At 38.0% G+C, this 15,143-nt stretch overlaps 1 protein-coding gene across 6 annotated transcripts in view; it reads right to left on the reverse strand.

The window, feature by feature from the left end:
* GRIA2 (glutamate ionotropic receptor AMPA type subunit 2) overlaps positions 1-15,143 on the reverse strand; it is a 96,896-nt gene that overhangs the window by 46,758 nt on the left and 34,995 nt on the right. For all 6 annotated transcript variants that reach the window (XR_008819003.1, XR_008819009.1, XM_056321953.1 and 3 more), the window contains exons 3-4: positions 6,259-6,498; positions 1,989-2,185 (exon numbers count right to left, since the gene is read on the reverse strand). Coding sequence is in view for 4 of the 6 variants with exons in the window: in XM_056321953.1 (XP_056177928.1) it covers positions 1,989-2,185; positions 6,259-6,498 (437 nt within the window). In the remaining 2 variants the exon portion in view is untranslated. The remainder of the gene's footprint in view (positions 1-1,988; positions 2,186-6,258; positions 6,499-15,143) is intronic.

Consider the following 15,143-nt stretch of genomic DNA (forward strand, 5'->3'; position numbering starts at 1 on the left):
AACCAGACCAAACTCCAGAAAATGCTAGGGTGTCTTGCAAAGAGAGTTTCAAGGGTAAACCCATGAGACAGCTGACAGCAGTTTAAGAGACCGTATTCTGGGGCATAGCAGTAAACAATTTTTAGGAGAACAACTAATTGGAATGATATTAACTGACTTACGTGGCTGATCCAGTTATCTAGAATCCTTCAATAACCTTACAAATCAAAACGGCAGAAATGAAAGTTTATCCATCTGTATGCTTAAGGAGTAGCACAAGTCTGCAGGGATAAACTGAGAAAATCTAAGACTCAAAACAAGGCAGAATCTATCAAAGTGCAATTAGGGCAAGAAAAATAACCTAGAGCTGCAATCAAAATAAGAAACAGCCAAATAAAAAAATAGGTCTGCTACTAAATAAACAAAGACCACAAAAATTAGTGGTAACAAGGGTAAAGTGGATTCTCATCTTTAAAAAACGGTAAAAGGAGAAACTGAAGAAATTTATAGTCAGCCAAACTTTCATATCAAGGAAGAGATTATAATGAATATTACATACTTAATTTTAAAAGAATCTATAGGATAATAAGTTGATAAACAGTCAGTATAGTCTTGTCACAATCAAAATATGTCAAAGTAATTTCTTTCCTTTCCTTGGCATAGTAGTTAGCCTAACAGATAATGAGGAAACTACAGGTGTGACATATCTTAAGTCTACTAAGGCTTGTGTCCTGTATGACAGCATTACAGGCTCTTAAGGGAACATGGTCAAGACAAAAATTCACAGTCAAGTAAATGAACAACAATCTGAAAAGCCACACAGAACCAGCTGAAGACGACCTGCAAGCACTGTTTCTCTCAAGCATTGCTCTACTCAGTACATTTCTTGACAAGAGTAACAAGTCAGAAAAAATGATATTAAAAAACTGCAGTTGATAGGGAGGCTGCAAATGCTCTAGAGAACAGGATCAAATTCAAATTGATCTTGAATATTAGAAAAACAGTTTGTAGATATGAATTCCAAATAAAACCGGCAAATACAACGTACTCCATTTAAGACGCTGCTTATTGTCTGAGCCTTTCCAAAATGTAACGACCTTCGTAACAAAGATCAAAACAAGCAGCCTTTCAAAAAAGCTTCAAATCAATAAATCTACAATCTGATGATATATCCCTACAGAAGCTGCACAGGCTCACATGTCAAGCTCAAGCCAGCAGCGAGCTATCCTTATAATTTACATTGATACTCTGCATGCACAAAAAGAAGGGAGATACAGAGACAGCGAGACCTTAGATACTAGGACTGAAGAGGTGGATTTGAAGGTAATGCAGTAATTTGAATCAGAGTACTGTGATGCTGTTATGAAAATATAAAATAAGTAAAATTTAGTATATCTCTGGGTGGAGAGGAGACATTTTTCTGTTCTGTTTAAAGCTCAGGAGGCCTTAGTTATGTAAAACAGCATAAAATATTGGTTAACACAGTTTAAGAGGGAGACCCCCAAGGACAGCACAAATGACAAAAAAGTTAAAGACATGAATTAGGAAAGGAGTTAAATGGAGAAGAGAAGCTGTTGATACAGCCTTCCCAAGTTGTAAAAGGTTCTTGGAAAGAACTTTAAAAGTAGAAAACGCTTTCCAGGTATCAGGAGAACTAATCCCTAGACATAACATAACTATTTATAATGCAGCATATATAATAGCGTATCAGCTACATAAAATATAGTATACTACTTAGGTTGTAGAATAGCCTTAATGAGATTTAAAAAAATAATCAGGATTTAAACCCGTATGGGATCATCCAGCTAAAATTATCTTGCCTTTGAGCAAAGGGAGGGATTACAGGGTTTGTATATTCACTTTCTGCCCGATATAAACGTGGTCCTCAATACAAACCTGTCACTTCCAAATGATGCACAATAATCAAAAAAAGGATCAAGAGAAATGAACTCTTTTTTACTTATAGAATATAGCTAGCTGCTGTCACTGAAGAACAGAGAATAGCAAACCTGATCAACAATGTCGTTGACTTTATCGCGCTCACAGTCCAAAATCACTCGCCTTTCCTTTTTTACCTCTAGATCTTGAAACAATGAACGATAAGTTTCATCTTTTCTGTCATTGTTAATATTTCCTACATTGATAGCAGTCACTTGCCATTTCTTTTCAGCAGCAGAATCCAGCACAGCTTGCAATGTTGATAAGCCTAGTGAAGCACACAAGAAAACAGAAGATACAAATGATAAAACTTCAGGAGTAACAAGCTTCTAGAATATGATTTATGAGATTACTTATTTAAGACTTCCTTGTAGACTGTTTGACCTGTCACACATTGTTAGGACTCAGAAATGAAGATATGTGCGGGCCCAATCAGTTCTTACTGCATAAAATTTCTATTTACTTCGCTATAAGGAATCAGGGCAGAGCCTTGTAAAGACAGCATTTTGGGTTTACTTCAGCCTTCTTCAGAATGGGATTTTGCCAGTTTCACTGATCCACTGATGGCATTCCACATGCTGGGAGAGAGATCTTCTAGGAGACAAGTGATCCAATTACAGCAAGAGGATCAGCTGCTTATCATGAAATGCCATTGAACTGCTTTTGTTCTCAGTGCCTGCGCAGGACTGTATTTAAACCAGACCTCGCTGAAGTCTATGGCAGAATTCCCATGTTCGGCAGTAGTGCTAATGGAGTTATTATTTCTGTTGCCTACAGTTATATCCCTGATTCTGAAAGATATCCCAAGATATATTTTTCATATAGATAGCAGGCTCAATGCTAATGCCTACAAGCAGTCTACAGAAGTTTGCTTCCATTGCATCCTTTTGGCATGTTCCTGCCAGGAAGCTGTGATGTCTGTGCAGCTGCAACTGCCTACAATATATTGTAACATCAGTGAAGATTTTACTTGACTGGTTTTCCTTTTCAAGGATTAAGTAACGGAGTATAGAAACATGAAAATTAGTGCTGGGAATTAATTTCTGCTATACAACAAATACCATTTTAACAATTTCCAGCAGTACAGGAATTAGACTTGTAATTAGACTTGTACAGAATTCTAGAGAGCAATTTTAAGGATAGCAGACAGTATTATAGAAAAAAGAAAATCAGACTTTCTCACAAGCCAATTGACATTTTTGCACATTCATCTCTCTTGAAACCACAGAATACCAGGAGTCATTTCTTTGAGACAAATTTCTGACTTAGTATGTAAAGGAAGCTTCAGGTATAGCTCTCATGAGAAATAATAGCGGTTATGCCCATAAACATAGAAATAAAGCAATAAGAATTCTTTTATCTTATAGTTTGTAAATACATCATTAAATTAAGATTAGTCAGTGTTTAGCAGTTGAGCTTTATCAGTGAAAATGGTAATGACATACAGCACTACACAAGACTGGTCATCAGCGAAGGCAGAAAATGGAAGGCTTCCAAAAGCATAAATTCAATTACTATCTCAAAGAGTTCTGGTTTTCCATGTCATCCTTAAAGAAGACTGATAGGAAGTTTTGTATGTCATGCAATGAATATTTATTTTAAAATAACAGATAACTACAGTCCAAGGGTACATATGAACTGCTTAAGTTAAAATTAAATGTGGAGAACTCATGCTAAAAAGGAAAGATAATGGAAGCAAACTAAAAGATATAGGGAATATCTTAAAACATTAAAAAGCCCTACAATTAAGTCTATATCTCAAAATAATGTTTTAAAAGGTAATTATATAAAAAAACCCACAAAAAAAAAAACCCAAACCAAAAAACTGAATCCCAAACTGAAACAGATATAATCTGTAGCATTGCTGCAGATCTCATTTTGTAGATTTCAGGCCCTCCAATCCAACTGTATGTTTCCTCAGAGTTAAACAGAATCTCAGTTAGGCATAAATTAGTAGGGGCTATTAATGTTAATACTATCCATTACTAAATGTTTCTATATTGTATTCCTCTGATCTTCCATTTTTCCTAGGGGCTACCTTTTCTTGGGGTGCTCTCTGCAGAGATGTCAAATGGTTTCCTGGATTTCTTACAGGAGGCAGATTTGTCATCCTCATATAGCTTAGTTTATTCCAATGGCAGTAACATATTGCAAAAAAAAAAAAAAAAAAAAAAAAAAGAAAAAAAAAAAGAAAAACAAACAAAAAAAGCATTCACAGTAATACTTCTGTGGACTTGGAATTGTCTGGAGAGTGGTAACAGAAACGGGGCTCTGCAGAGGAGAAAACTCCACCATCCTTTTTTTAAACTGCAGGAAAACTTCTGCTTGGGAACCTCACCTGCCCAAACCTCTGCAAAGGCTGAGCAAATTAGCAAGTCTGTTACAGATAGAATCCTCCAATAATGTCACAACTTTTTCCAGAACCCACTGTTTAGTACTGGCCATACAGAGAAGGCAAGGAGGGAAGAGGACACTAATCCACATTATATGAAAGCAACTGCTGTAGTAAGGCAGTAACAGCTTGGACATGCACATACTGAACGGCCTCGCTTCTTACAGACAGGAACGAGACATGAAACTGCCCTGCACTTCAACCAGTCGGCCCTTAACCACAGAGGAGCTGTAAAAGTAGCAATAAAAGATTCTTTTTAAATAAGTCAAACTAACTCCTACTAGCTTTCACAGCTTCCATGAATAAGTTTCTTTGCCTTTTTTAGCTCACTTCTGAAGGTGGAACCATTTTAAATTATATATCGTGCCTTAAATATATGTCACTGTCACTACATTAACACTTAGGCAAAAGTGTTTAGAGGAATTGTGGACCCTGTGTACTCAGGGTCTGATGTCAGGGTTGCTGACTACATACTGCTTGACTCTGCAGGTTAACCTTGTGCAATCAGTGGGAGCACTGAGGAGCAACCATTTACTCAACATAAAGGTAGGAGGTTCATGCCTTGGAGCTTGTTATCACTGGGGTGCCTTGCGACAATTAAAACAAACAAATAAGAAAAAAAGGCATAACCAAAGGGTGACTACAAATAACAATTTCATGCTGTTATTCCTGGCCAGGTTCAGCCAGCGCAGCTCACAAGAAGAACTAGGAGTTTTTCAGCACTTCCTAAATATAAATCACAGGCAGGTCATGTACTGCACACTGCTAGCTGATTGACAGAGTATTGGCTAAGCAAGTAGTTTTACATCTGTCCTTTCTAAAAAAGCTGAATGTTTCTGATTCTAATGTGCACTCGAAAAGAATCTGCCAGAGAAATAGGCTGAGGGTTCATTGTTCCACATGACATTACTGTTGGGAGGCTACACACCAGTGTAAGTTTTTCTAACTTTAGTACTTACAACAGTGATAAAGAACTGTCTTGAGTTGTTCAGTTGTTCGGTTTCTGAACAACATAATGTATAAAATGGCATCAAAACGCAGAGAATCTAACGTCACCCCCTTACTTAACAAGCCATGGAGCGGTATAGCCATCCTTTAAATCTAGTGGCACCTCACCATTGAACATGCACTTAATATTCAACTCTGACCAACGAACAGGCAGCCCTCAAAAATAGCCTTTTCAAGGAGAAGAGGAAAAGATAAGAATAGAAAAAAGTTAGCCAAGGACTACTAAGTGAGTAGCATCTGATAACAAAATTACAACAACAGCATTCCAGAAAGGGCAGTTAAAAAAACCCCTACTTCTGTATAATGCTACTTCTCATAAAACTAATAGATACACCACAATTTGCAAGTGATTTTTCCCTAGTTCATAAACTGATATATTATTACTACAGCCATAAAAGGGCATAGGACTTGAGAAGGCTGTACTACAGAGTAAATGGCCCAAAAGCAGTGGATTTGGGTTTATCAGCAACAACAACAAAATCTAAGCTCAACAGAGGAGAGGAACTCAAGTATTTATCAAAAGCAGTCTCCAAAGAAGCAGGGACTGCAACCAAGACTCTTGCTTGGTGCCCAGCTATCGATTTTGCATGTGTGCAGTAAATCTGTGGAAGCAGATGGCCCTTCACACTCAGATGTTGGTTTCTTTCCTCCTTAGATGATTCTTTAAAAAAATAATAATTTTTTTTATAGGAAGAGTTTTACAACATGTAATTAATCTCACACTGCTTATCAGCACATGCTTGCAATTCTATTAATACATACCGTAATAATTTCATTCTCATTTAAACAATTTTGTTTCTGTCCTAAAAGCTCGTTTCCACAATTAAGCACACACACTTGCTGCAGGTAAACATTCCTCATTTACTTTTCTAGTACTAATCCAGCATTTCAGTGAGATACCTCTAGCAAACAGCATGCAGATAAGAAGTACCACATCTTACCTCTGTCACTGTCATACAAATACGCAAACTTGGTCCACTGATAGTATTCAATCAAGCTAAGAAGAGCTCCCTTGAGGTCAGGTCTCATCTGAATGACAAAGGGATGTGTTCCATCTGTTGGGAAGCTGGGAGTTATGAAGGAGACATGAAGAGTCCCACAGAATGATGTTATGGTATTTACAGACTTCTTGTCATAGAATCCAAAAATAGCAAAGACTCCTCTTGAAAACTGGGAGCAGACTAAGAGGGAGAAAGAAAATAAAATTAGGTGGGAGAAATTTTTCAGAAGATTTATTAAAAACTCTATCATGTATATATTTATGAGAAATAATGAAAATGTCTGTTACACAAATACTAGGAGAAAACAGTATTACTCTGCTATGGAGATTATTAGTTGTTAGTATTATTAATCAGGAACAGCTTCCACTAGAAACAACAACAAAAAAATAATCAGAGGTGCGGTTCATATTCCTAGACAATTAATTTTGAAACAAAACTCACCAAGTTATTCTTAAACTCAACATATACTATAAAGAATAGTGATGCAAACATCAGTGGCAGCTGTAGTTTATAAAATGAGTCATTATGACCACTCATATTATGGAAATAGATAATTTTTTGTCATGTTGAAAATAAACTAGCTCTGAGGTCAAGATTCACTGAGCTTTTTGCAAAATACCTTAAATAACTTTCCATTTGTTGAAGTATAAAGCCAAAACTGGAAGTTTATTAACAGCAGAAAAGTAAGAAGTTGATCTGGTTTAAATCTCTTCCATTTGAAGGTGTTTTTTTAATTCCTGCTTTGTAGGACTTGGCAAAAGCTGGTCCTTCTGGATGACACTGGCAGTCATGCTGCAGAAAATGTAAGCCCATAGGTGTAAATAACACGCTGATTATTCACTTTTTATCACTGGAGACAATTCAAGCCAATTGACAGATGCTACTGACCACCGCAGCCTGTATACAAAAGCTAGTTCTGGGTTAGTCTCTTCTTTGACACTGCAGGCTATACCAGTGCCTAAGTTCTAAAACCAGGGTACAGTAAGGAAATGTTCATCTCTAATTCTCCTTTATCACTGTAGGTTCTTTGGTTTGCACATAGTCACCTTGACCAAGAGACATCCTTCTAGAGAAAACATCTAGTCAGCCTCACTGCAATCCCTGCTGCACCTGACCTGCTTATAGACAGCAATCACAGTGTCATTGAAGCTAATTTTGCCCAGCTATTTAGTGCACCGATCCTTGAATACAATTCACATAAGGACAAAAAGAAGTTCACTTATTTTAAAAAAATCTCAGATTTGAGTTAATATTAATACAATGTTTTGTATTTTAAAGTTATTGCATCTTAATAAAAAAAAAAAAAAATCATGCCTTTATGCCTGTTCTTGTGTATTGCTATTCTCTTCTTAGCTTTGCATATCTGTCTTTGCTACCACAGTCATCTCTGATACCCTAATTATTTCTATACTCCAATTAAAAGAACCTAAACGGTACAGGTGAAATTCTGAGTCTGCCAGTTTCAACAGTTATCACCTATCAATTTTAATTAGATCACAATTTCACCTCAGGTGAGAGAATACAAGTCATTAAAAAACTTGATGAGTAATACCCCTTTACAAAAGGATGCTGTGGGTTTTCTAGGGCTAGGGTAGTAGATGGTCAGACCTCTTCCATTCCAACTGCAAAGTGGTATGTAAAGTTCCAATATTTAATCTCAAGTGCTTTAAGGGTATAACACTGCTCATGTTGAACAAGGTTTCTGAAGAAGGCTGTGAATTTTCTGAATAGCTTTTCTTGTTTAAGTTACTGGAACTCCTTCTTCTATTCCAAATCACTATGCTTTCACTGAGACAAAACCAACTCACTGCCTCCCCACACACTCATGAACAATTGTTTCCCATCTGCAAAGGCTAAATAAATACTTTCTAAACTTGCTACAATAAAGGCACTAACGTCTCATAATCCACCTTCAAAAAAGCACATTAAAATAAAGCACCCTCGGCGAGAATTCTGCAGAAGACTGTTACCAGCACACTGCTGTGATCTTCTGTATTAAACCATTTTAATGCTGCATATAAGGTGACAGAGACAGCAACTGTGTCATCCCAGGATCACTGAAAAATAAAGATGTTTTATGCCAGTACTGCTACCTCCCAAGATGCTATTACATCTCCTGCCACACTTCCTCCTTTTCTCCAATCTCCGGGCAATGATTTTAGGCATAGATGATGCAACACTGCCTGCAACAGCCAACAACCTGGGCCAGCTGCCTGCACCAGAAAATCTGAAAAACACAGGTGGGGCCTTCTCAGGAGTGCCACCGCAATCCCTAGCAGAGGAAAGCCTGGGTCTTTGGAGCACCGTACTCCAGTCTCTGTCTTGGTCCTGTCGTTCCCCCCCCCCCCCCCCCCAGTCCTGACACTGGAGATCTGGACCCTCAGGACGTGCCAAGCACCTTTGGGGTGGCCGAGCCTGGCCCGCCTGTGCCATGGGATGCTTTAGTTCAGGCTCAGTCCTGGGTCCTGAACCCCTGTAACTACACTGATCGCCACTGCCACTTAAAACAAAAAACACTGCACTTGGGGGGGAAAAAAAAGTATCTCCCTCCAAATCATCACAATTATTTGTGATGGCAAATAAAACAGAGCCCAGATTACTCATGCTAGGCTTCAAACATGAACTGGGATTAAAGGTGGTCACGTACTGGGTCTGGCTGGGATGGCGTTCCCTTTCCACGTAGCGGCCCACGCGGTGCTGCTGTTTGGATTTATGGCCAAACCAGCATTGCTAGCACACCAGCGTTTTAGCTGTTTCTGAGCAGTGCCTGCACAGCAACAAGGCTCGTTTCTCCCTCTGCCCACCCCAGTGAGTAGGCCGGGGGCAGGCAAGAAGCTAGGAGGGGACACAGACAGACCAGTTGACCCAAATTGGTCAAAGGGATATCCCATGCCATGTAACACCATTATCAGCCATAAAACTCTGGTAGAGGATGAAGAAGGTGGGGGGCTCTGACTTGCAAGGTAGCTGCTGCTTGGACCCTGCTGGACATCGGTCTGCTTGTCGGAAGGGGTGAGTGACTGCCTTTGCATCACTTGTTTTCTCTCTGTCCTTCACTTATTAAACTGTCCTTCTCTCGACTCACGAGTCTTCTCACTTTTGCTCTTCATGTCCTTTCCTCTGTCCGCTGGGGGCAGGGAGGAATGAGTGGCTGTGTGAGCGTACGGCTGCCGGCTGGGGTCAACCCATAGCAGGTAGGAGGTGTTACTCCACCTTCCACCCACCGGACAGACCTGTTAATGTCCGTGGCCTGCACGTGAGCAGGTGAAGGAGTTCTGTACCCCTTCAATGCGACAAACGTGCATCCAGTCCACTCTCCTCAGAAGACAACCACTGCTCTTTCAAACTGAACATCCTCCCTGACACGGCATAAAGTCATCCCGCCTCTTTCACTAGTTACTTACTACCTACTGATCAAACAGTTCTCTTGGATTAACACAGCAAATGGCTCTCCATTTAATCACCTTTACACCTGTTAGATCATCAGGCCTTACATGCATGTGTCTTCTCCTGGGGAAGACGGGTAAAACTGGAATTTTTATCTCCTCTCCTGGACAAAGCAAGAGACAGGTAAAAAGCACAACCTCTAGCTGGGTAAGTCAAGCCACTGCAGTTCGAGCTACTTACAGGTAGCTTAAAATTCAGCTTTAAAGATGAATTCCACACATACACATATACAATCCTGACAAATAGTACGATAAAAGCACGATATAAAGTATGATAAAAAGCAAAACCATTTTAAGTTGTAAAAATTATTATGAAACCTGCCACACAGACATAAACTTTATTTTAATTCAACCAGGGCCACCTGCATGTGAGAGAAAAAACTCTAACACAAATCTTGAAAGTGAGGACATAACACACAGTAGCAAATATTAAGCTATGTGGGTCAGCCAGAAAATCAAGATCAACTTTAATCCAGGTAAAAATAAATTTTCATCAGTGATCAGTGTCACAGTTGTATACTGAAGAACTGCAGTGCTCTGGGTTTGGTTTTGGTTTTTTTTTTTGCATGAAATTCCTCTAAAGGTAAGTGGGAGGGCACATATGCCATGCAATAAAAACTTGCTAAAAATAAGCATTTTGACTTTGTCCTGAGACAATTGCTTCCAGTTGTTCTGCGGCATTTGGTCTCACAGGAGCAGGAGGGAAAAGAAGGGATTGTATTTCCAAATATATAATGGCAATCCAGTGGATAATGCAGAAAGCGTAATTGCTTTTGGCAGGATTCCCACCTTAGACTAAGTCTACAGTCATGTTGTTATTGATGGGCGACATTAGTTTTATAATAGTGAATCACAAGCTGTTCAGAGTTATTAGATTTAAAAAATCATGATGATTAGGACTCACAAGCCATTGAAATATGGAAGATCTATTTTATTAAAGACATTACAAGCAACTGCCAGGATTCATTTCTTTCAAGCTCTTCTACATGATTTGTTTTTCATCGGGCTTATGTTGTCTTTTCTGGAAAGAGTCAACAGTCTACTTAGCAACAAGATGACAAGAATATAGGAAGCTCATTTGGTGATCACTTCTCTGGACAGATTACCCTAGAATGACAAATAACTGGGAATTCCAAGACACAGGGTAAATAATTAAAGGTACCTGAGAAACAACAATTCCCAGAAGGTCCGTTAACTATAGTTAAGTATTTTATATGTGGCTTCTCATTGTACTTCTATTAACATAGCCTGGCAAAAGCCTAGTTTGCCCTTGTTTTCCAGAACACTAAAAATGCGTCATAGTCTTTTCTTCCAACAGCCAGGGCTGTTTGCTCAAAACCAAAATTAAGCTCAAGCCCGCAAGGAGAACTAGGTGCCTTGTCAAAGGAGGGCCAAAACCAACTGCTCAGTTACTAACTCCTACAACTGTTTCTTCTTAGCCTTCCTTTCTACCACGATTCACTCGTCCCTTTCTCTCTTTCACATTTTCTTCATTTCACTGTTCTGTTCTGCCAATGAACTCTATAGGCAGGATAACCTGACATTTAGCCCTGTGGCCGTAACTGGCTCTCCAGAAACAAAGAAATACAGCCGCATACATTCTTTGCCTCTCATCATATAGAGCGTATTTCTGTGATGCGTATCATCTTACACCCTAGAGACTTAAAAAGTGCCAACTGAAGAGTACATCTGAAAATTCAAAATATAAAAACACTCCAAATACGCTTAGCTTTACACAATGAAGTGATGCCAGTTAAGGAATGATACTTCATTTTCATGACTGAAGAACTGAATCTTTAGAGGCACAAAACCAGCTAGAAATAGTTGCATTTGAATACATATGCTTAGAAACTATACCTGATCACGTCTGCCTATGCTACGATTTCCTTTCCAAAGGGAAAGTAATGAACCTAATTATTGTTTACATTCAGTGACAATTAAACTGGGAATTACAAAATGCTCATTTAACTTAATGGAACAAATATCTAGTAATACCTGCATATAGGTAAGCTTTCCAAAAAGTGTTACTATGACTCTTAATATTCTTCTAACTTTTGCAAGTATTTCTAACTTTTATTTATGTGAGAGTTTTGATACTTGGTTTCTGTTCATAGATGAAAATTTAGAGTGACTGAGAAAGTATTTGCCATTCAGTGCTTATATTTTAAAAGCTGTCTAGTATTAATGTGGTTTTATATGTTATTTTGTTATACTAACTTGGTCTACTACAGTACTAACAAAACAGTTTTAGTATTAACATAGGCAAATAAGTCTTCAGTGCATATTATTTAAGCACACCCAATAGAATAATCATCTTCTTACTTCTCAAAGAAAAAAAAAACCACAGCACAAATGTAAAGAAAAAGTCAAGCAGTGCCTCGGAAAAAGAGGACCAAATCACAAAGGAAACACTCGTTGGTCTGAAAAGTTGATAGATGAGTCGGAAGTAGTCAGGAACAAAATACAGAAGCCAAATGCCCAGTTGGTAATTTCAGCTTCTGAAAAGCGGCATTAAGAACAAGCAGACAGCAGAAAGGAACCACAAACAATAGATGGAACAAAAGTAGCAACAACCACAGCTGCCAAAAGAATTCACATATGATTGAAACTGCATCAGAACTCATTATCAAAATAAAAAACCAAAGCCATTAAGAAAATTGTAGCATAGCAGAAAGCATATTTTATACACTAAAGATTATTTTTTTTTGTGTAGTAATGCTATATATAATCTGCATGATCTGTTTTACCCATTCAGATTATACTATTACCTTCTATATGTGAGGGGTAAACTTCTTTTCAGGAAGAGTGAATAAGGCATAGGGAATCATGCAAGTCCAAAGTGTTATTTAGAACCGTGAAGAAGCATGTATTTAAAGCACAAATTGAGATGAAGTTACTTTACCTAGGGTCATGGCAAGCTAACTAAAATTGGGAAAAAACAGTTTTCCAAGGCTCAAAGAGCATACTAACTGAAAGAGAAGACAATGGACCAAAGCTTCATGCTAGGATCCAATAAAATGTGGACACAGAAACCAAATAAAGGCTGACATTTTAAAATCCCAAGATATCCTTTACCAAAGCAGAGAGGCAAATCAATGCCAACTAAAACATCAATGGCAATCAGAATTATAAATATGTTATACTTCTGGATAGCAAAACACTGAATTATGTAGAAAAGACCTTCCTTATTGTCTCTTTTTGCAATTTTTAATTCCAGCACCAAAAAATGCAGATTTTTCTCTTATTTTGAGTATTTAAGAAAATCTGCTTGCTTGGAGTCACAGCTATTCGGTACTGATCTAAACTGTGTACCTTCCTCTTTGCAGATTGTGCATATATATATGTATATGTCGTGGTAAAAAAAGAGACAGACCTCACCAGGAAAGATAAGCATTGAATATTGAGCTCACACACAAAACCAAAGACAGACATTGACCCCGTAAATACTTCAGCGACGGTTTCTGCACCTGGACATTCAGCATTAAAGTACAAAACAGCTTAAAGCAACAGCCAGGTAGTCAGCAAACAACAATCCGTAACAGAAAGAGGGTCTCAGTTTTGCACAGATGACTATAGAGAAATCCTCACAGCCTCAGAGAGGGAAGAAAGCAAGATTTAAAGGCTGGAACATCTGCAGAGGACAATTATGGTGGAGCAGATATAAATAAGGTTTTTCCACCTTTTCTGGCAGAAATGTGGTCTTCAGTTATTGCTACAACCTGAACTGTTTGTTGACAAATGATGTGAACAAATGGAACTTTCCACACCATGCTATCAGCAAAAGTGGCTTTGATCATTGTGCAAAATTAGAGTCAAAACCTGGGTTGCTGCAGTACAAAACAAGCTCAAAGACCAAAGGAGAGGCAGATTAATCTATTTCAACAGTCAATCATACGTCACACTGAGGAAAGAAACTTTGTGCCAATATGAGATATTTCAAGCAAGTGCAAAAAAGCCTTCAAGAAGTTAGTGGCCATCTGTTAAGAAAGTACATGATGATATGGCACAGCTTCTCTATATGCTGATGCTGCAATAATGAAAGTGGTAAATAAACATCATGTTCAGACTGAAACAACAGGTCAGAAAAACAGTCTGTTTCAATGACAGTTCCATTCAATTACATATTGCTTAGCTGTGTACTGTAAGCATTTGGAAATCTTTTTCATTGCTAGGACAATTACCATGATGCAAAAGAAATCACTGCAAACACTACTGAAAGAATCATGGTAGAACAATTACGCTTTTATGAATAAGATTTCTGTAACAAATTTAAAATGCAATGCAAGTCTTCTCATGGAAAAACCTGCCCATATTTCACGCTTCTTACACAGCTCTTCCCAGAACTGTTAGGATTCTAGTGTATTTGTCTACATTTCTCATTACTGATAGCTGAAGGAGATAAAATACTTCCCGAACCCCAAATCTGGTGATCTGGCAACTCTTAAATAACATAAATAAAACTTAAAAAAAACCCTGTTGTCTCCAAAATCAGGACATTCTTCAGGAAGCTCCTCTCTCCTGCCTCCCTTCTTTCTTTCCTCCCATCACCCCAAATAAAAAAAAAATGCTACTTCCATTTAATTACATAAAATTTAATTCATGTATTTCCTTCAAATCTAAGAACTCACCTTGCAAATCTGCCTGTCTGGTTTTCTGAATGGGTTTATACCTTTCCCAACAATTACAACCTTGCGGTAACACAAAATTGTGAGTGCCTGACAAGGTATGACCCTAGATGTATAAGCAGGTAATCAAATCGAATCAAAGAAGATAGTACTGGCTTTTCAGAACCAAAGTGCAAGTCATGGAGAAATTGCTTGTTCAAGGACAGGCTCATAGTTTGTGCAATCAGTGTAATTCTACTGAATTTAACAGAGCCAATATAATTTATCCCAACTAAAAATGTAGCTCTCCATTTTGAGCATGACCATTATCACAAACTTTTCAAACCAAAATTGTTATATACAACAGAACACTCATCTCTTCTTCCCCTTAATCAGCATTCCTGGGAGCATCCCTTTCCTGCATTTCATGACACTAATCATCTTCCAGTTCCCAAGAAAGTGTCATTGTGTAAAACTGTATTTGAAAACTTGTAAAAGGATTTGGGAAGAGATAAAATTAACTTAGTAGCAGGTACAATTACTTTTTGTTATAATGTTGGCAGATTGGGATTTGATTTATGAAACTTGATTTTGTTTTCTTGAGCTAAAAGGGCCAACAATCACTCCTGAACAGATTGTCTAACATTGCTTGAGATTGCTTTATACCACCTAAAAGGAAACACAGTTTCAGCACAGTTTCTCTGTTAGAAGGATATAGGGACAGCTAGGGAACAAAAAAAAAAAAGAAGACTCTGAGGCTGACTCATTAAAATGC

Source organism: Falco biarmicus, chromosome 1, assembly GCF_023638135.1.
Source record: "Falco biarmicus isolate bFalBia1 chromosome 1, bFalBia1.pri, whole genome shotgun sequence".
Classification (NCBI taxonomy): Eukaryota; Metazoa; Chordata; class Aves; order Falconiformes; family Falconidae; genus Falco; species Falco biarmicus.